The sequence below is a fragment of the Polypterus senegalus genome, chromosome 8 (genome assembly GCF_016835505.1).
Source record: "Polypterus senegalus isolate Bchr_013 chromosome 8, ASM1683550v1, whole genome shotgun sequence".
In the NCBI taxonomy this organism is placed as follows: domain Eukaryota; kingdom Metazoa; phylum Chordata; class Cladistia; order Polypteriformes; family Polypteridae; genus Polypterus; species Polypterus senegalus.
This window is the reverse complement of record NC_053161.1, coordinates 8,342,692-8,365,191: the sequence shown is the minus strand read 5'-3', so window position 1 is coordinate 8,365,191 and position 22,500 is coordinate 8,342,692. Positions and strand designations below refer to the sequence as shown.

Genomic DNA, 22,500 nt, shown 5'->3' with positions numbered 1-22,500 from the left:
TCAAAAAGAGGCCCAAAAAGATTGGAGAGAAAAGAATTCAAAGGAGAACAATAATAATCTAAGTGCAGATTCGCAAAATAAGGACAGTTATAATCAGCCCAGACCAAGTGGAATTGAAAACCTAACCGGTCCAGGCGGGGGCAGAAATAAAAGACAAAGAGTAGAAGACAAAGTAGAACGTTGTAAAGAAGTTCACAAACGGCGCGATACAGAGCAGGTTAGCGATTATGAAAGTACTAAAATTCGAAAGTCTCAAAAAACTGATAGTAAAGATCGCATTAGCACTTAAAAATGTAAATTATTACTTGGTGAAATAATGGAACAAGCGAAAAGAGATTGAATATATGGACATAGGTGATATGACAGAAGTATGCAAATATTGTTCGGCTTTAAAGTTTAAGTTGGAGACTTATAGATCGTCTAATTCATGTTGCAATCAGGGAAAAGTAGTGTTTTTTTCCCAATGAAGAGGTGTATCTGTGAGAAATAAAAGATTTGTTATTTGGTGAAAGTGATATCTACAAACAGTACAGGCAAAATATCCGAATCTACAATAATCTGTTCGCCTTCGCATCAAATGTAGATTTACACGATTCAGGACCATATGCTATGAGAATCTGTGGTCCCTTAGCAATTAAAGCTACTACAAGTTTAATTTCAAAGAAACCACAATTCAGTCAGGTTTATATTTATGATCACGGAGAAGCGATGCAACATAGAATCATAAGAGTTTAAACGATTGTATTAGAAATTCTACAGCCAATAATGAATACAAATCCATACGTCCAAAGGTATCGCAGTTTACACGAAATTTATCTGAAAAACGCGGACAGAGAAGTTTTCTTGGATTTTTATATGAACCCGAAAGATCACGCTCACATATATAATAAACCAACGTGTGACAAATTGTCAGTGATAATAGTTTCGAAAGACACATATCAAAGACAGAGTTGATATTCGTGTTTATCGAAAAGCACAGCACGATTTGTCACAAGCTGCAGATCCGGGGTTGGCGAGCAAAGTGAACAGGGGGCAGAGCCTCCTAGTATATTTAAAAAACAAAAAAAAGTATCCATATTTTCTACATGTCGTCATGCAGAAGGGACACACTAAAATCAATGTACATATGCAAAAATAACCCTGCTTTTTTCAGCAGGAAAACTGCTACCCAATCTCTACTCCAAAATTTTAGTCAAGCTAACATACTGTTCATCTGATTGTAAATTTCACAAACATATGCACTCCTCACTTTGTTCCCTCTTCCTTGTTAAACTTGGGTTTCATTTTCCCTCTGAAGTATATTTTTTCAGTACATTGTATATTTAGAAGTAATCATCTTTAAAAATAAAACTTTACCTTTTAATAAAGACAAGCTTGACCTCAGTCCAGTCCTGAAGAGCAGCTAATGTGACCTGTCGCAATATAACACACATCTGTTTGAAGATAGGTCAGCACCTGGAAATGTAGTTAAGCATTAAACTGTGTGAAAACTGTTTACATTGCAAAAGGAAAGTGCTGTGCTATCTGCTGAGACAAAAATCTTTCTCCTGACTCCTGTTCTTGAGTAAGTGAAAAAGGTAGTGGTCGTCCATAAGGGAACTGTAGAAGGTTAATTTACTAAACCATATGTGGTGATACTTATGTGCACATTCTCTTCTAATGTATGCTCCCAATATTATTTCAGTTTCAGCACATATATGCATGGAAAATGAGATTCACACCTTGGCTTAAGTCCCTTATATACACACACATGCTAATCCTGATTGTTCCTTCATTTAAATAATCTACAGTATATTGTGAAAAATTAAACATGTGAGGGCACAGTGGTGCAGCGCTAAGCGAGTCGCTGGCGCTTCGTTCACTGATTGTTCCTGCCTTGCGCTGTATTCTTGCTGGTGCTGGTGCGACACTGGAATGATATATGTATAGAATAATTAAACATGTACTATGAAGATATTTCAGTGTTCCTTAAAAGTTTTGAAGAATCAGCGTTCTAAGCTTACTGATGGCTTAACATCTATGACAGAGCTGATTGCGTGGCGATTGGGTATTTGGAGAAATAAAGTAAGGACAGGAATTGGGGGTTAGTATGTTTGACAGAGACAGTACTGCTACAACAAAGTATTTCATCAAAGGTCGCGCAGCAAGCATGTTGCGTGAGGCATGAACAATCACTGCGCCACCGTGCTCCCATGTTTAATAACATGCTTTAACGCCTATCATCATGAAAATGATGTCACCTATACATCTCAGTATTTTAATTATTCAGAGAGCTGTAATATTATGAATGTAATGGATTCTGTGTCCTGTTGGAGGAAGAGAAAGCCCATTTAAGAAGCATGTAGCGATTCACACACAGAGCACATAGAAGATCAAATACAAAACAAAGCATTTTAACGTTCTACTTCAGTTACGATGGGATTTTAAACAATTTAAGATGAAGTTTATGATGTTCTACTTTAAAATAAACTTATGTGATTAAAGTGGAAATTTATAGATTAAAGTTGACATTTCGTGCTTTTTTCCCCGCTTTGTGCCTTTTTTTTCTCTGTACCCTAATAAGCTTTCATATGACACTCAGACGGTGGGCTACGACTTGCCTTTTCACAGCGACGTTGATATGTGACAACTTCTTTTTAAATTCGGCCACTGTGCTACTTTGTGAACTTGAGCTTTCGAGTTTCTCTGACACGCTGTGTCACTTGATCAACTTCCTTTTGTTGTTTATATCACTGTTTAAACCAACAAATAGTATGTCTTTCTTTGCCTCCACTTGGTATTCGCTGAAATTCTTCTAATTTCCCTCATGCTTTTGCCATTGTCTTTTCACAGAAGGCTGAGATTAAGGGCTTTTTATATTGATTTGCATATTCAAAGAGGCGTAATTCTGGGAGGAGCTGGGGCAGGACAGCAGCTGCGTGCATGTGTGTTACTTTTCATGCTGACCGGGATTTATGGAGTGGAAGAACGTGGAAGTTGGCGAACGCACAGATTTATGCATCTGGATTTTTTTGTGCGTAAGCACAATTCCGCTTTTGTCTGCACGCCATGTTGTAGTGTGAATTCTACGCACTGCATTATGCGCGAGGCCCCAGAAGTGGTCAAATTAACCATCTGGTACATTTTTAAAGAGAAGGGGCTCCAGAAGGCCCTGATAACCATGGAAGACAACTGTGCTGGATGATCACAGCACATGATTCTTGGTGAAGAAAAATGAGTTGATAACATTTAGCCAAACCAAGAACATTCTCTGGGTGGTAGGCCTATCATTGCTAAAGTCTACAATCAAGAGAAAATAAACAAAGAGGGTTTGTCACAAGGTGCAAAACATTCAATATTCAAGCATAGGAAGAACAGATTAGACTTTGCTAGAAAATATTTGAAACAATTTTCTTTGAACAAATTAAATTAAAATCAATATACCAGAATGATGAATAGAGAAGAGTATGGAGAATAGAAGAAATGGCTTATGTTCTGTAGCATACCACCTCATCCATGAAACATAGTGCAGGCAGTGTTATGGCATGGGCATGCGTGACTGCCAATGGAAGTGGGTCTACTAGTGTTTATTGAAGATATGACTGCTGAGAAGCTTTGCAAGATGATTTCTGAAATGTACAGGGCTATACTGTCTGCTGAGATGCAGACAAATGCTACAAAACTGATAGGACAACGCTTTATAGTACAGATGGACAATGAGCCAAAACATACTTTGACAACAAACCAAGAGTGGTTTTCAAAGCAAAGAAGTGTGTTCCAATCTTCAGGCAGTTATTGACTGTAAAGGATTTTCAGCCAAGTATTGAAAATGATCATTATATTCATGATTATGTTAGTTTGTCTAAATAGGTTTATAGCCCCTGAAAATGCAGGGACCATGTATAAAAATATTTTTTTTCTAAATGATTCATACAGTGTTTTTGTTAAATGCCTTAAATTAAAACTGCAAGTCTACACTTCAATCACATCTTGGTTGTTTCATTTCAAAACCATTGTGGTGGCAAAATTATAAACATTGTATCACTGTCCAAATACCCATGGACCAAACTGTATCTCTATCTATTAGTTTGCGTGTTATTTTTATTTTTGTTGTGGCATCTTTAATCCATAACTGTCCCAAAGTGCAAAACTATTATTGTCTGAAATTTTGGGAAATCTTTTTTTAACATTGTTGCTTTCATTTTGGAGGTCCAGTGTAAGTCATTTCACTTTAGACAGCTTAGGATTTCAAAGGATAGGAGAGACAGCTGCATTCATTTAAATGATACAGAGCAATTTCAAAAGAAAAGAACAGAATTTGACATTTGTATTTTTTGCTTTAAGCTGACATCTGTATTTATTGCCTTATTTATTTTTAGTACTGCATGTATAGTGATTTGCAACTCAGCTTTATACTTTTGCTGTTCTTGGTTTTCAGAGTTCTGTGTGCACACGTCAGTAAGCCAGTGAAAGATTTTGTGATGACTGATGGTTTTCATTGTTATTATTCCTCTTGATTTTAATGGTACATCTGTACCTTAGTATCTGATTTACATTTACCACCTGTGTTTTCATTTGGCTTTGTTGTGTGTCACCCATCTCGGTACTAAGTAGAACATGTGTTAGAGATTTGGTTTTGCATTTTATGTCTTGCATTATTGGCTTACTGAACCTTGAATGATTCTTGAATGTGGGAAGCCCAGTGAGCTCTACAAATCCATTTAATCAAAAGAGATGCATGTTGCTCAGCTACATATGAATCAGAATTGAGTGAATTTTATAAACCTTTGGTTCTATGACTGATGTTTAACCAATTCTCTCCATTAAGTTGTGAATGTTTACTTTCATATACAGACAAATTTAAATATTTTCTTCTTTTATTATTTTTTTTTCTTAATTTTCCTCCAATTTCAGCATTTACAGCTTTCTCCAAGTTTCAAATTAATTAATTCTCTTTTAATCATTCTTTAATTTCACTGAACCCATTACCGTTGAATAATGCCATCAGCCCTTGCAGATTTTATTTCTTTCATTTAACTGCCGTATAATTTTGGAAGATTTGAATCATTCCAGATTTTTGTAGTTTACATTAAATACGTGTGTAATTGCACCTTGATGACAGAGAATATTACTTAATGCATAAATTCATTTGAAAGGTATTTTGCCTTAGATAAAATACAATCAAATTATTTCCCTCTTTGGTACTCGGGATGAAATTCTACTCTACTGATCTCTATTCATATAGATGTTTTTAAGCACAGAAAAATAACATGCTTCTTGAAATTAACTTTTTTTGGTAACCCTCCAAATGTAAAGCAAATGTATATATTTTCTTGAACATTAATTTGTTGCTGTAATTATGAATATCTGTTTCCTTAGCCTTATGGTGTTTGAATGACATGTAAAGAAGTCAAGATAAAATTCAAAATCTAGTTAGGATTTTATACTAAATTTGTTCATATCAGATAAAAGAAGCTTGCAGTTAGGTAAAGCACGTTTTTTCTAACCAAAAATTGTGGCACATTAGTTTTAAAAAAAGAACAAGAGTTTTTATCATCTAAGGCTTTGAGCCTCTAGTGGAAAATACAAAAAATGTTTTAATATACATTATATCTACTGATATGGTTCTTATAATTTTGTCATACCTTATGAGGACATTGCAAAGTATATAATTTAATATATTATAGCATTGTGTAGCTCTTTATTTACCTACAACCACATTATGTGACCGTCATTGGAGGATGCATTCAGTGAAATGTGATTTAGAATACCTTAGCGTAAAGATGATGTGACTGTTCATCTGTCCTATTCTTGCAATATTTTTGTTTTAATACTCTAGCGTTACAACAAAGGACAGAAAAATCTTCATATTTTTGGAGCTGGAAAAAAATTCTTGGGATTAGAGATTAGTACCGGTAAGTGATTTCCTCTTATTGTGTCAATTAAATTTAAAAAAAGATGTCTATATAAAAAAGTGTTTTTTGTGCAAATCAAGTTAAGGGGAATCTGCTTAACTTTCTGGTATTTTTTCTGAAAACAGGTAATTTAAAGAAAAGACCCTTTCTATAATATGTACATGTATTTTGATTCCTCAGTTACATGTCTTTCAGGTAAATTAACATTAATCTCATAACAGAAATTCAATATTATGCAATAGAACAACAGTTATCAAAGGTAACATTTTAAGAAAGTGGAGTCATATTTTTTTTCTTCTCTTTCTTAAATCAGTTCACTGCAGATGGTAATCTTTGAATTCTTACAAGCATATTATAATGTCAGTGTGGTGTTTGTTTTACAGTCCAAGTGAAAATGCATTAGAGACAACGATCGAAATCCACTCTGGTTCTTAGATTTGTTTAAGTGGAATATTCAACCAGTGATACTCAATTTACCTAATGCATTTATATTTTAACAGTGTTGTATTTAAATCTCTATGTGTGTGTATATATATATATATATATATATATATATATATATATATATGTCATTGTCACATTGTCCAGGCCTGTTTCATGAGTTTATTTTTTAAATAATTCTGTTGAAGCATGGTTGAAAATCAATGTCTGACTTTTTTTTTTTATTTAATTTAATTTTTATTTATTATTACTTTTGTCAGATTAAAGTTATTTCTGTGACCATTGTGAGTTTTTCTTTCATTGACTGAAGGGGACCAACAATTTTGTCCACGTGTGTAGTACAGTATATATATATATATATATATATATATATATATATATATATATATATATATATATATATATATACTGTTATATACACATACAGTGAGTACGGAAAGTATTCAGACCCCGTTCAATTTTTCACTCTTTGTTATATTGCAGCCATTTGCTAAAATCATTTAAATAAATTTTTTTCCTTATTAATGTACACACAGCACCCCATATTGACAGACAAAAAAAATAATTTTTGAAATTGTTGCAGATTTATTAAAAAAGAAAAACTGAAATATCACATGGTCATAAGTATTCAGACCCTTTGCTCAGTATTTAGTAGAAGCACCCTTTTGAGCTAATACAGCCATGAGTCTTCTTGGGAAAGATGCAACAAGTTTTTCACACCTGGATTTGGGGATCCTCTGCCATTCCTCCTCGCAGATCCTCTCCAGTTCTGTCAGGTTGGATGGTAAACGTTGGTGGACAGCCATTTTTAGGTCTCTCTAGAGATGCTCAATTGGGTTTAAGTCAGGGCTCTGGCTGGGCCATTCAAGAACAGTCACAGAGTTGTTGTGAAGCCACTCCTTTGTTATTTTACCTGTGTGCTTAGGGTCATTGTCTTGTTGGTAGGTAAACCTACCAGTCTGAGGTCCTTAGCACTCTGGAGAAGGTTTTTGTCGAGGATATCCCTGTACACCCCCACAGCATGATGCTGCCACCGCCATGCTTCACTGTGGGGACTGTATTGGACAAGTGATGAGCAGTGCCTGGTTGTCTCCACACACTGAGGAGAGGCAAGACACATGACAGCCCGCATGGAGTTTGCTAAAAGACACCTGAAGGACTCTGAGATGGTGAGAAATAAGATTCTCTGGTCTGATGAGACCAAGATAGAACTTTTTGGCCTTAATTCTAAGCGGTATGTGTGGAGACAACCTGGCCCTGCTCATCACTTGTCCAATACAGACACAGCATGTGTATTAACTTGTGGATTTTTCTGTGAGTATTTGGTGGCAGCGTGACGAAGTTGCTTCCGCAAGACTGCGTAAGTTGTGGAGCTCAGCTCGGAGCATATTCTTTTCCCAACTTGTCAATTGTGTAATGCGTTTTTTGAACAGGTTTGATGCATGGAAGTGATTACTCGTACTGGGTTCAGTCAGTTCACGTGAGCTGCTCTCTTGTGTGCTGTTGCGATGTCCACGGCTTTATTTAATGTTAGCTAAGACCCGCACTTAAACGCTTCTGGCTGCACTCGTTGTAATATGACTAAGCTGCGCAAGCTCACTCTTGAGAATGCAACGTATAGTTGTCCAGGAGAAAAGCAAGCTTGCCTGAAATCAATGGCATCCTTTTGTAGGGTCTGTCCCTGAGACTTATTACTTGTCATCGCGCAGCAGAACCTTACTGGAAATTGGAGGCATCTGAATTGAAATGGGAGATCAGAGGGTATAAAGGGGATGCGAGGAATACATTGAGTATGGAGAAACTCTAGAGACAGCGTGTGTATTAACTTGTGGATTTTTCTGTGAGTATTTGGTGGCAGCGTGACGAAGTTGCTACCGCAAGACTGTGGAACTCAACTCGGAGCATATTCTTTTCCTACCTTGTCAATTGTGTAATGCGTTTTTTGAACAGGTTTGATGCATGGAAGTGGTCACTGCATCGCGCTCAGTCAGTTCACGTGAGCTGCTCTCTTGTGTGATGTTGCGATGTCCACGGCTTTATTTAATGTTAGCTAAGACCTGGCACTTAAAAGTTTCTCGCTATAGCAATTTTTACTCCGTTACAAAGTGATCCAAAGTCTTGTTTATACCTTGTGTCTTCTTATTAATCTTGTATCTCGTGAATAAAGTATTCAGCGTTTTTCTTCAGTGCTGTTTGGGAGCTCTTCCTTCTTTTTTATGTACGGCGGTCACAGTCAGTTCACGTGATTACGTGGGAGGCGTGATGATGTCGGCCATCGAGCTAACGTCCATTACAGTATATGGATATAAATAGGTTCCAGTTATGACCATTACGCGTAGAATTTCGAAATGAAACATGCCCAACTTTTGTAAGTAAGCTGTAAGGAATGAGCCTGCCAAATTTCAGCCTTCTACCTACACGGGAAGTTGGAGAATTAGTGATGAGTGAGTGAGTGAGTGAGTGAGTGAGTCAGTCAGTGAGGGCTTTGCCTTTTATTAGTATAGATATATGACAGCAACACTCACAACAGTGACAAAACAATTACATTGACAATCATGTTACGGTATTTTTAAAATATTTCCAACTGCGCTTGAACTGGCTGCACGCAAGCACACAGAGGTAAACGCTGATATTTGCAGGCTAGTCTAGTGCAGCGGCTGAATCCTAGAGACCGTGAGGCTGCAGTGCTGCAGGGGCCGGCTGTGGTCATGAGCTGGCTGCTCAATGAATTTACGGCGCTGACTGATCAGCTCCGGCGTGCTGGTAAATTGCACTGGGAGCCGATAATAACCGGTTGCGGCGTTCAATGAATGTACGTCGCCGAATATACTTGGCTCCTACGTGCCAGCAGATGGCACTGGGAAATGACTATAGCCGGTTGTGGCGGTTTAAAGATTAAGAAGAACTAAACGGAAAACACAATAACACGCAGTTGCAAATGCATCACAGGGCAGCAGTCAATCAGCAGCATGGAGAAATGAAAAACTGTGTAGCTGTCCATTGCTGCTAAGATTCATTCATTATTTATTTTTATGGTGGAGATTCCAGGGATGCACCCAGCCTTGACCCGACCCACACGCACTCACAAACAGAGACAAAAACAAAGCAAACCAGTAATCAAACGGCAAATGAAGAATGTAATGAAAACAACGATACCACCCCTGTTCCCTTTACGGTGATTATACAACAACAACAACATTTATTTATATAGCACATTTTCATACAAAAAAATGTAGCTCAAAGTGCTTTACAAAATGAAGAATAGAAAAATAGAAGACAGAATAAAAAATAAACATAGGTCAACATTAATTAACATAGAATAAGTAAGGTCCGATGGCCAGGGTGGACAGAAAAAACAAAAAAAAAAAAAAACTGCAGAGGATGGAGAAAAAAAATAAAATCTGTAGGGATTCCAGACCAAGAGGCCGCCCGGTCCCCTCTGGGCAATCTACCTACCATAAATCAAACAGTCCTCTTTGTATTTAGGGTTTTCATGGAAGGACTTGATGATGATGATTGTAAAAATAGTCCTACCAGTAGTTCCTGAAATGGTAAAGACCGATGGATGGGTTCAGGAGCGCTTCTTTCTTCACAGGATGGCAATGAATCCACGTATAGTCCTCATGTACATAGGCAGATGGCAGACAATCCAGACCCCAACCACGAAAAATCCAGGACAAAATGAATAATCACAGGTAACCCAACAGAAGGCAGGCAGAAAGGAACTTGAAACAAAAATTATAAAAACTTTTTTTTCTTTTGGTCACCAGCCCTCTTTTTAAAAGCCGCACTGACATCCTTTGACCCCAACAGCCCCTGCATCCTCAGCAGAAGACCAATCAGAGCCACTGCTGGGAGTTACAGTTTCAAATTCTAGTACAGTATAACGCTCTCGGATTGGCTATTTTCACCGTCCCAAGCCGCGTTTTCCTCTACGGTTGCTTCCTGTTCTCTCTACAGTGCAGTACTGCAACATAAAAAAGCCATAAAAAATTGCGGAGGATATTTGCGGTTTCCGCTAACAATTATTAGTTAGCTTCTAAGGGAAAATCCGTGAACAGCTGAGGCCACGAAGGGGTCTACTGTATATGTATTTCTTTATATTTAATTTTTTTTTCACTTTGTTATGCCAAAGCTACAAGGGTGTGTTAAACACTGTTCAGCTCATTAATTTTATAGTGCCTTGTTCTTCAGCTGTAGGTTTTTTCCTAAACAGAGAGTTCAGCTAAATGTAGATGTCTGAATTTTCCTGTTTGGTCTTTTGTGCTCCATCTGTTACCATTATGTTTACTTTGACAAATAACCATTTCCATAAATGGGCAATGATTTTCTAAGGCAAATGCTTCAAATTAGTTTAACATTAACTGTTCATTATATATATTTAGTTGTTCAGTACTAGTGCATATATGTAATTAGTATTCTTGCTTTTTTTCCCCAAATATCTAGAAGACGTACTTTCAAAGAAGCAGCGTGGTCCAAAGTCACCCCCTTTCATAGTAAAGATGCAACAACAGAAGAAAACCCTAGAAGTCAGCTTTGTGAGTTTTTTTTAAACAGCAACATTTGTGACTTGCATAGTGAGGCATAATTCATTAAATGTGCAACTTTTAAGATTGCTGTGATATTACAATGCATGTATTTAACAATTTTTTAGTTTTATCAGATCTACACATTGTATGTATTCATTCACACACACACAGCCATATACCTACAGACAGATTGTCCTCAACCTGTTTAGGCATTATTTTCCTGGAATCTTCCTATACCTTTGTTTTGTTCTTTTACCTTCAGTTTGAATGTGACATCATACAATATCCATGTATACCATTCATTTTTGTTATTTGAAATAAGAAGGTGCATCATTTGGTAAAGAAATAAAAGTGCAATATTGGATATTATTTTTCTTATGGTTAGGACATCTCTAATATAAATGCTCGAGTATAATTAGTGTGGCAGATCACAACTTCATTTGCAAGTGAAACACTTAAAGTACTGACATAATATGAAAATTTCCTTTTTTAAGTTTTCTTCCAGTAGCATTCCTGTGCTAAATTCCAACAAAATTTATCAATAGAGATGAAGGCAGACTCTCTAATATGCCAGTTTCTCACATATTTTTAACGTGCCACCTGATGAATTTTGCTAAATGGCTTTCCAGGTTGTACATTATGTATGTTGAAATTGGTAACATTTAAAAAAAAATACAGCTAATGTTTCAATTCCAGACATTGATCTATTGCATGTCATTCATCACTGATATTTGTAAACTGTGTAGTCTGCAGCTGCAAGCAGGGAATTGTCAGTTAAAAAGGAATGCGCATGTAAGCGGGAAAATAGACATATTTGGTAAGCTTTTATCTTTTACTCTGTGCCCCATAGCCACCAATGTAAAGTGCCAGCATAGGTTTGTATGGAAAATGCATATATACCATGTTAGCAAAGAAATAAGTTAGACTTGAAAAATGCTTAACTATAACGTAAGTTTGACAGTTGTTGTTGGTAACAAAATGTGTATTCTGGTTTCTTTCTTATGTATAAGGATTTGAAGAGTTATCTAGCTAGTTTTTTTTAGTTAAGGAACAGTGATCCATATATTCCATACTGTACATGTTAAGAAATATGACAGTATAATACAATGTATGTGAAAAATGTTTAGTATTAGCTGCAAACTTTTAAAACTAAGTACCCACCTGGGGATGGATGGCAAAGGATTGAGATTTAGATGTATTAATGAGCTTAAAATTTCTTCAAAATGTCTCAAATGCACTTCAAAATTTGTATGGCAAATGCCCCCACCTGCTACTCCTGGTTCTGGCTCCAGTTCAGTCCCGCACTATAAAGGGATTGGCTTAGAAATTGATGGATTAGCTGTTAGGATAAATAATTTTATTTAGATTGAAAATTTAACACTTATAAATTTGCACTTTATTACAAAAGCCTCTGTAACATTTTTTTTATCTGTCAACCTGAAAATTGCAGATTGATCTTTATGTTTGTCTGGCATGTGGACGTGGGGATGAAGAAGACAAATTGCTTCTCTGCGATGGATGTGATGACAGTTATCACACCTTCTGTCTCATTCCTCCTCTCCAAGATGTGCCAAAGGGAGACTGGCGCTGCCCAAAATGTGTAGCTGAAGTAAGAACTGACATTCTTTTGTTTAGCATATGAGTATAGAAACAATACAAGCTTTGAATATAGTCCATATATAGTTAGGGGAATGTAACCTTAGGTTCTTAACATACTCATGGCAAAATACTAGAATTTACCAGTAATTAAATATTTTAAGATTTCTAGTTATGTAATAAGACAATAAGGGTGACTTTATTTCAATAATGGTAATGCTAATGTTTTAATTGGAAGGGAAAATGTGTGCATTAAAGTCTAAAATGTCTGAGTTTAAAACTAGAAATGATTTGTGTATGGTTATACTTGCAGGAATGTAGCAAGCCAAGAGAGGCCTTTGGTTTTGAACAAGCTGTGAGAGAGTATACACTGCAGAGCTTTGGAGAAATGGCTGATAACTTCAAGTCTGACTACTTCAATATGCCTGTACATGTGTGTATAATGTGTCCCCAGCATTTTAACCTGTGTATTAATGTATTAAATTTGTGGCTATATGTATGTTTTTCCTCATAGCCCATGTTTACAATTGAGTGATTTATATAGCATATTCAAGTGATTTTAAATAATTCAGGTACTAATCCAGTTTCATTATTTATTTTATACTACATTTCATCAGATATCTTTGTTTTAAGTAAAAATGGTGATTTCAGTAATACTGTATGTACAATGGGGCTTGTAATTCTGAGTAAGTGGCAGTGAAAATCGTATACTAGACATTAATGAACATCTTTTTGCATTTGGAATATAGGTTTTTGTGCATTTTCTTTGTGCTTGTCATTTGATCTTACTGAGGGGACTCATACCACTTGTTTAGTTTCCTTCTACTTTTGCAGATCCTTTTTGCAAGCTGCAAAGTTACAGCTTGCTTTATAAAATGGTTAGTTAAAAGTGCAACAAGAGTGGGAAGTTTATAAAACTCCACTGTTCTGGAAATTGTAAACCACTTTCAGCAGTTGATTTTGGGTTGAAAAAAGAGTTTAGCTTTATACTTGTAAACCTGTATTATTAAGCAAAAGAAATTTCTGAGTCTTAAAATAATTCAGGTACACTCAGTTTTGATAGTAGAATGTTTTTGGTCATGTACTTTTTTCACTATTCCTCAATACATATATTACTTAAAGTTCCCCATGAGGTGCTGTCTAGTAAATGAATCATTCTTAAAAGTGCATGGGCGGTGTTGAAGATTCTGTACTCAGCAGTTAGTACCACAGTCTGCTTCCTGTTAATGCCAGTGTGCAAGTACAGTGTATATTGTATATATTTGTATGCATTTTGTTCATGATTATTTTAGTTTCTTTTAAACTACAGCTGGGAAAATAATTTTTCTTGATTTTTAATTTTTAGATGGTACCAACTGAGTTGGTGGAGAAAGAGTTTTGGCGCTTGGTTAGCAGTATTGAGGAGGATGTTATAGTAGAGTATGGAGCTGACATCAGCTCTAAAGATGTTGGAAGTGCATTCCCAGTGAGAGATGGCAAAAGAAAGCTACTTCCAGATGAAGAGGTATGTTCTTGTGATGTTTTCGGTATTGTGTTCTCACTTTTTATTTGCCAAGATCTAGTCCTACTCATATTTCTTTCTTCTCTTACACTTAACAGCAGTTACAAAACATCTTCTGGTACGTGACAATAAAGTAACTTATTTCTGAATTAATAAATAAAATGATTCAGAATTATTACAAAGAATACAACCTTAATTTTATCCAGGGCATGTTATTTTTCAATTTTATAACAATAATGTAATTTGCAAAGCTGAATTTATAAAAAGTACTAGAAAATCATTTAGTTTATCTGGTTTTGTTTACTTCTTAAGAGAAAAAGAATGCATTTATATTATACAGTCCTGATAATTATTACATTAACTGCTCAGTTTATTATTAAAAGCATTCTGTTTATTACATTACTTTAAAGCTTAATTAATATGTATTACTATATCTAATATTAAACTTTTTTTCCTTAGGAGTATGCAAACTCTGGCTGGAACTTGAATAATATGCCAGTTTTAGAGCAGTCTGTTTTGGCGCATATTAATGTGGATATATCGGGGATGAAAGTACCTTGGCTGTATGTAGGAATGTGTTTCTCATCATTCTGCTGGCATATAGAGGATCACTGGAGCTACTCGATCAACTATCTTCACTGGTATGCTTTGATTCTTCTTCCTAAACAGTTGTCTCATTGGTTAAACGGGAATATTTCATGGACTTTTTACACACTTCATAAAATGTATTATTCTTCAATTACCTGCTTTCCTGTAATCGTATGTTTTAATTATCTCATTTTGTTTAAGGGGAGAGCCAAAAACATGGTATGGTGTTCCAGCATATGCAGCTGAGAAACTGGAGTCTGTAATGAAAAAGTTAGCCCCAGAGTTGTTTGATTCTCAACCAGACCTCTTACACCAGTTAGTGACCATCATGAATCCTAACATCCTGATGGAGCATGGAGTACCTGTAAGTTTTAAATTACCAAAAAAAAAAAAATTTTGAACAATTTTACATTTCAAGTATAAGCATGACTTAAAGGATTTTACTATATTTGCAGTTTATCAAAAAAGCTATGTATAAAATATCGTCTGTTTAATGAAGTAGGCACACAAAATGCTTTGCTACTTCCATTTTGGGTGAGGTCTAAAAGCTCAAAAAAACTTAAACAAATTTAAATGGAAGCTTTTACACAACATTACAGTGGAATGTTCTTTCAATTATTGCAGTAATTAATATGAATTATTTGGTTAGTTTATCTGTATTGAAACAGGGTTACATGATCTTACTTTATTTACATATTTTAGCTATTCTCCGTCTATCTGTATCTGTGACTATGAATTTGATTAAGCAAGTTTAATAGTATTGTCTTGTGCACAGTAGAGTTGAAGCTTCAGCTATTCTAGAGGTTGAGCACAGAGATTCATGAGCTGTACCACCGAGTGTGTACGGTTTCTCGAGAAACCCTGCCTGCAGATTTAAGTTAGTTTTCAAACTGACAATGTTTGTTACTAGAAAAAAAGAAAGTACGCTGTTAGCTTAAGTATTCAATCTCTGTACTTTTGTAGTAGTATCAGTTTTAAGTCTTTTGGGCAAAGTAAGTGCCAACTTTGCACAAGTGATTTTGGGGCATCTTTCCAGACAGATTTGTTCCAAATTATTTAGGTTTCTCACGTGACTCTTGTGCACCACAAGTTTGAAACAATGCCACAGATTCTCTATCAGATTGAGATTAAGGCTTTAATTCGGTCATCATAGGACATTTACCTCCTCAAGCCACTCCAGGTTACATTGACGTTGTGTTTGGGATCGTCATGCTGAGGGATGAACTTTCACCCAAACTTTAGTTGTGTGGCAGAATGAAACAGGTAATATTCCAGTATTTGCTTGCATTCTCTCCATTCATAATTCCTTTTGTTTTAATTCCTGCTGATGTATAGCAGCCCAATAGTACACTACTATTGCCATCATACCTCGCTTCATTTATGATGTTTTCTGAGGTGTGGGCAGGGTATGCGTTTTTGCAGCAAGTCTTACTTACTCATTTGATCACAAAACCTTTTCTAAAATTTCAAGCGTGTTTTTGTTATGAATTTTGGCAATTTATGGTTATGCTTTCATATGTTTCTTTTCAAATAATGGCTTATTTTGTGTTACACTCTTTTTGTCTAGACAGGGCCACTTGCAACCAGCATAACCACCTTCCAAAAATGTATTATTATTTTTTTTAACAAGAATAAAGGATAACAGTTGAGATATTAAGGTGAAGCAATAACTTGGGTAATAAAAATGCACACACAGAAGACTAAAGGCTATATCACATTAGACAACTTTTTCATTGATTTTCAGTCATAGACTTCATTAAATAATCTTAGCTAATCGAAGGCAGTTGGCATCACAATCCTTTGAAAATCATCATCAATGTCTGAGACCAACTAGTCTAAGATAAAATCAAACAGGTTTATGTTTTCATATGTCTGTTGTCTCGAATTTTATGTACTAAAATAGAATGGAAAAAAGGAAAATGGTCCAAGACTGTGGCTGAATGTATCACAGCTATTAACCATTTGTACAGTGCCACCTCCATCAGGTAGCACTTGGGTGGTGGACCTCACACACAGAAGAGAAGCTTGTCTGTCTGTCTTATAATTTATATAATGTAACAGATTGGAAAAAAGAAATAAAGGGCAGTGATTGACTGCTGAACTCAATATAGTTGTTAATCTTTCGTTCAGTGCTCTGTCAAGGAACATGCTATTTTCTGTCAAAAAAAGTGGCAAGCACGACTGCACTAAAAGATCAGTTCAGTCTGTAAATGTGATATGGACTGAGATTTTCAGTCATGTAATTTGACACTTTGAAGTGAGATCAGTACTGCGATTGGCAAATCCAACATACCCTATGACAAAAAGTTGTGCAGTGTGACATAGGTTTAAGTTGCATGGGCCTCACTACACAGAATCAAGTAGAACTAACAGGTTCCAAACCCCAAAGCATTTTTTCACTTTTTGTCATCTTTTTCTAAGGCTTGTCTACTCTTCCTCTTTTTCTACTGCATAATATAAGCCCTTGTATTTCATTCCCAAATTTACAAACCCATGGTAGCAGTTGTGGAGATTCTTTTAAACCTAGACCCAGGGTACTTCTTGGAAACCCTTAAAAAAACTTTGGGCACTCAATTTAGCAGCTCCTTTTTTCTGTTCTGACTAGATTCCCCGTGCATACTACAGTTTCTAGGCAACTCTGCTGTAATCTGAATCTTAGAGTGATGTTACTCTGCTGCTGCCTGTTTGTCTGGTGGACTAGCAACAGCTTTATCCATGTCCTCCAACCTTCCTTTATTATGGCATGCCATGTTGGAAAGATCCTGACCTATTCTTCAGATATTTTTTTTTAATATTCCATCATGAAAGTATTTGGGACAAGGGATTTCATAATACCAGAATTTTTATATTTGATACCAATACCAGTCAAAAGTAATGATACTAGAAACTTTTCAATACCACAGCAAAAACAGAAAATCCCATTCAGTGGCTTTCTGTTGAATTAATTCAGTTTATTTTAGTAAACAGTATTGTGTGTTGTTCTATAAGGTATAAAATATAGAAATACTGACAGTAAGTACAGCTTTAAAATGCTGGTATATCCATCAAGTAGTTACCCAGCTATCACTTAAGTAAACTAGTATTAGCGCATTCAGAATACCAACGTACAGTTCAAGGCATAGCACTTATAAAGAAGGAAAGAAACTACCCTGTTTACATTAGCATGTGCACATTATAAATTTATTCTCTGCTTAAAAATCCATAATTAATATAACAATTCAAACATTATTATATATGTACAATGCTGAATTTGAAAATGAGTTGGGCTATCATTACTGGTACCCATAAAATTTATAATTGTGATACAGCATTACATTATTCAATGTACCATCCAAATATATGTAATTTGTGCTTTCATTTACAGGTTATACTAATGAATTCAGTTTGTCTTCAAATGCCAATGAATGACAAAAATTCAGTGTTTGCATATTCATATTTAGCAATGAAGTACGCTGTTTTGCTTGTCCTGCTAGCTGTGTGTTTTGGCGATTACACATCTCTGTTAACACAGTACATGTCGTATAGAATAGAAAGATGTGCTTTGTCCTTTGAAGCATTGAAATACTAAATAAATTTTGTTTTTGTAGTAACGCAAATAGTTGCTCATGTCATCGCCAGTATAAACAAGCCAAATAGCCACTTAGTCTGAATCATTCCTTTGATGTTTACTTGCTACAACTGTTGTTTGCGCTGGCAGTCCTCCCACATTCCATAGTCCTGTACATCTAACTGTGATTCATGTGAGTCACACCCCAGCACGACCCTGAACTGTATACACCAGTTAGAAAATGAGCAGATGCTTAGACTAATGGACATCAGTAAAAATGCTCATTAAAATCAGAGAATGAATGCAGAGCCTACATAAGCATATCAGAGCTGTGTAAGACTCTGTTGAAAGCTAATCTAGATATTTTTTCATCTCCTCTTACAAATGAAATAGAAGTTAAACAATTATACCTCATTTGATCAGCAAAGTTATTTCACTCTCAAAGCAGACACAAACCTGTTTCTGAATGAATTCCATAATGTAATGATTATGGTAATAGCTGAAGTCTGGGTGTGTTTTTTTATTTTTTATTTTTGTCAAGTGACAAGTACGATTCTTGCACAAACACAAAATTCCTATCCAGACATTTGATTGTATCATCAGCACTGTGAGACATTTTTATATGTAATTTTTATTCTGTTTTGTAGTACTGACTTTCTTGGTAATACCAATACTGTAAAAAAGCTGGGAGTTACGTTTTGAGAATGTTCGTACTGAATCAGTACCAAAGTATCGTTTGTTTGTGACATTAATTCTAGGTGACATTCTTGACATCTTGACACGAATTCTGCTGTCCTCTAAACCTCATGCAGAACTTTTGATATGATAGACTGGGAGTACCCTTACTCCTGTTTTGATTATAACCCCTGTAATTCCTTCAAAATAATTTTTAGCTTATCTGTAGCTTCTTCTTGTTTGCACAGAGATTTGAATAATGACCATTTCAAGCTAGCATTTGGTTGGTTTAGCTTCCACATCTTGATAATTGAAACAACAGTGCTCATTAGGACATCCATAAATGCAGATATTTTATGTACGTTTTCCTTAATGTTTGTATTTGTATTCCTGTATCTATTACTTATTTTAAATGTGTTATTCTTCATTTACAAAGCTGTTTTTCAGATCAAAATCCAAAAAATTATGTTTTTATCCACAAATTGTGGCTGGAATCTTAATTATTCACTGGTGGAAGTCATTTGTGTCCTTATGTTTGTTCCCTTATTAGGCATTTTTTTAACTGCTGTCAACTTACTTTGAATTTTAGCACTTTAAAATAAAAATATCATTTATGAAAACCAAAACACAAATTTAGTAAATCATGATCAATAAATCAAATCTTTTATCTTCTTCCAGTCAGCCTACTTAGTAGTGACTAATTTTACAATACTACTGATGATATCTTGCGTGAAGAAGGGACCTGAGTTGCCTCGAAAGCTTGCATATTGTAATCTTTTTAGTTTGCCAATAAAAGGTATCATTTTGCTTGACTTTTCACTACATTCATAATGCCTAACACGGCACAACACCCTAGTACTACAATACTGCACAGTAATCTATATGATATAATCTTGTTTGTATTTGGGCAATATACAAAAATACAGTGTGTTTAAGTGTGCTATGCTTGTATGTAAAGGTGCATGAACACAAGGTGTGTTTTGATTTTGTTATTCTAGCATCCATGGCTGCACCCATCTATTCATTATTTGTTTTACAAGTATTTTTCTTCTGATGATTTATTTTAAATTTTAGACAATATGTGATTTTAATATTTTTTTTATCCAATAGTTATGTTGCTGTTGAAAGTATTAATGATTTTTGAGGAACAAGTTTTAGATTTTGAAATATCTGCTTTCACTAGATTAAGGTCATAAATAATTGATACAAAGTAAAATCCTCTAAAGACTTGGAGATTATGGAAACAAGGGGGACTCTTTTGAGCATGCCTTCTTACATTTAAAACTATATTGTGAGGATGTACATTATGTGGAGGAACTTTTACAGTTTATTTTCTGCAAATTTAAACCCAATTGTCCTTAAAAAATATGCTGGACTAGACTGGCACAGCCCACCCATTATAACGTTTTGATACTGTCATATAATTATTTTCTTTTAACAAAAGACAACTTAACAGAGAGCCATATCAATACAAAATCCTCTTATTTTGTTTGTTTCATTCTTATGTTGCAGGTGTTCAGGACAAATCAATGTGCAGGAGAGTTTGTAGTAACTTTTCCTCGAGCCTACCACAGTGGATTCAACCAAGGCTACAATTTTGCTGAAGCTGTTAACTTCTGTACTGCTGACTGGGTAAATGTGGCAGAAATTCATATTATATACCGTTTTTATATAATGTTTTTTTAATTATCTTGTAGAAATATGCAGGAGGCATTAATAGTTTCAGTCATGCTTAGCATTGACTGCACTGTTTTTGGCATGTTGGGAAAGTTTTGAAGAGAGGTTGGAAATCTTTTAGATTTTGAGTTAAACTAAGAATTTGCCAATATAACTTAAACATTAGACAATGTGTACTATGTGTTTTGTCTTTTTCATTATTTTTTGAGCTAATAGCATAATTGGCATATATTTTGAGGACAGCAGTAAATGTCTTCCTTTTATTGTATCAGAGTGGCTTTTGTTAACTAAAGACACTACATTGACAAGAACTAAAGAGGCAGCATTCCATTGCAGGGCCCACTCACACACACACCTTTCCACTGGTCATATTTCAAATTTTGCAGTTAACCTGACACAGACATCTTTGGGAATATTAGGGAAAATGTGTAAAATACACACAGATAGTGCCTTGGCACTGGTTTTGACCCTAAGACTTTGTACTGATCCAGCAGCAGCACTAACAACATACCATATAGATAAGACTTTTGGCAAATTTCAGTCTCAGGGCTTTAACATTATACAACATCCTGTAAGAGGTTCACACATCTCCCAATCCCTGACCCTCAGCAAAGATAACAAATTCCATGTATGCTCAGCAGAGGTGGGTAGAGTAGCCAAAACTTGTACTCAAGTAAGAGTAGTGTTAATTCAAAATAATATTACTCAAGTGGAAGTAAAAAGTAGGCATCCAAAAATTACTCAAGTAAGAGTAAAAAAGTAATTGTTTGAACATAATAAACGATTTATTTTTTAGAAATGTTGTAATAAGACAGACAAAAGTATAAAATATTTCCAAATAATAAAATAAAAAAATGGGTAAACATAAATAACATCTTTACAAAATAAAGATGCACAAATAACACAAAGTTCCAAATCTCAGTTTTTCACAACAAAGCTTTTGAAGCCAATACCTACAGTAGGTAACATGTATGTTTGAATAGTGCAAACTGCTTACAGTGACAAGATATACTGTACACTGACAGTATAATACTGTATATTCACTTTGTGGTGTAGCGGGTCCGCGGCTTCAAAAAAAAAAAAATAGCCAGTTTTAAATCCATAAAGCCGTGTCACTCTCCGTGGGCACAATTGCATGACCACGGGGAGTTAATGAGGTAGTTGGAGCGAGTCGCACATGTGGGTGCGATCGTTCTCAATTGCTTCATTGGTTTACTGGGTCGTGGAATTAAGGCCCATGGAGATGGGAGTATCCTTTTTTATATATATATATATATATATATATATATATACAGTTCAGCACAATAAAAGAAGGGGGAATCAAAGAAAAGAGTCAAGACGGAGGATTGGATTTTTAACGGATTTATTTATTGATTTTTTTTTTATCCTTTTCACAATGATTTTTATGGATTTATATATGTACTGTTTTTAGAGCACTGCACCATTGACACTTTTGTTGATTTTACTTTTATTTTGACTGGCTTTTAATAAAAGCACTTGAGCACTTTTTCCACCATCCTCTGGCCTCATCAGTGAATTATCCACATATGTCAGCTCATCTCGGTCATAACTATCGACGGTGTGGTTTCAGCAGACTCCCATGTGGGAAGAGGGAGTTTGTAGGGGACCGGCATCGTCACACACTTTCCCCACAGATAGCACAGCTGATAGAAAACAACATTAGAACAAGGCAGCTTGTGCACATACAAGAAGGCGTACTTTACCATGACTGTCTGTGCACTTTGAGCTACTGTTTGTATGAAAATGTGCTATATAAATAAATGTGTTTTTGTTGTTGTTGATGTTTGGTTAAAACGTGCTTGTTCTTCACTCAATGAAGTGATGGTTAAGCTTCTTAAGGTTCTTGTAGTGAAGCTGTGACCGTTTAGCAGTGAACAGGAGCCCCGCATGACTAAAAAGTCTCTCGCAGGCTGCAGACGCAGGAAGTTTGTGTGTGGTCATGTGACTGCATGGCTATGTCTGATTAGTGAAACTGAGTCATGTGATTATTGTTGCTAAGTCTGATTGGTGAAATGTAGTCATGTGATTATT

The 22,500-nt window shown here is 35.4% G+C and overlaps 1 protein-coding gene across 2 annotated transcripts in view; it reads left to right on the top strand.

Annotated features, from left to right (window-relative positions):
- Positions 1-22,500, top strand: part of kdm5a (lysine (K)-specific demethylase 5A) — a 159,114-nt gene that overhangs the window by 73,018 nt on the left and 63,596 nt on the right. For both annotated transcript variants that reach the window (XM_039760665.1, XM_039760666.1), the window contains 8 exons: positions 5,819-5,894; positions 10,782-10,873; positions 12,315-12,473; positions 12,774-12,893; positions 13,806-13,964; positions 14,421-14,602; positions 14,751-14,913; positions 20,284-20,403. In XM_039760665.1, the coding sequence (XP_039616599.1) occupies positions 5,819-5,894; positions 10,782-10,873; positions 12,315-12,473; positions 12,774-12,893; positions 13,806-13,964; positions 14,421-14,602; positions 14,751-14,913; positions 20,284-20,403 (1,071 nt within the window). The remainder of the gene's footprint in view (positions 1-5,818; positions 5,895-10,781; positions 10,874-12,314; positions 12,474-12,773; positions 12,894-13,805; positions 13,965-14,420; positions 14,603-14,750; positions 14,914-20,283; positions 20,404-22,500) is intronic.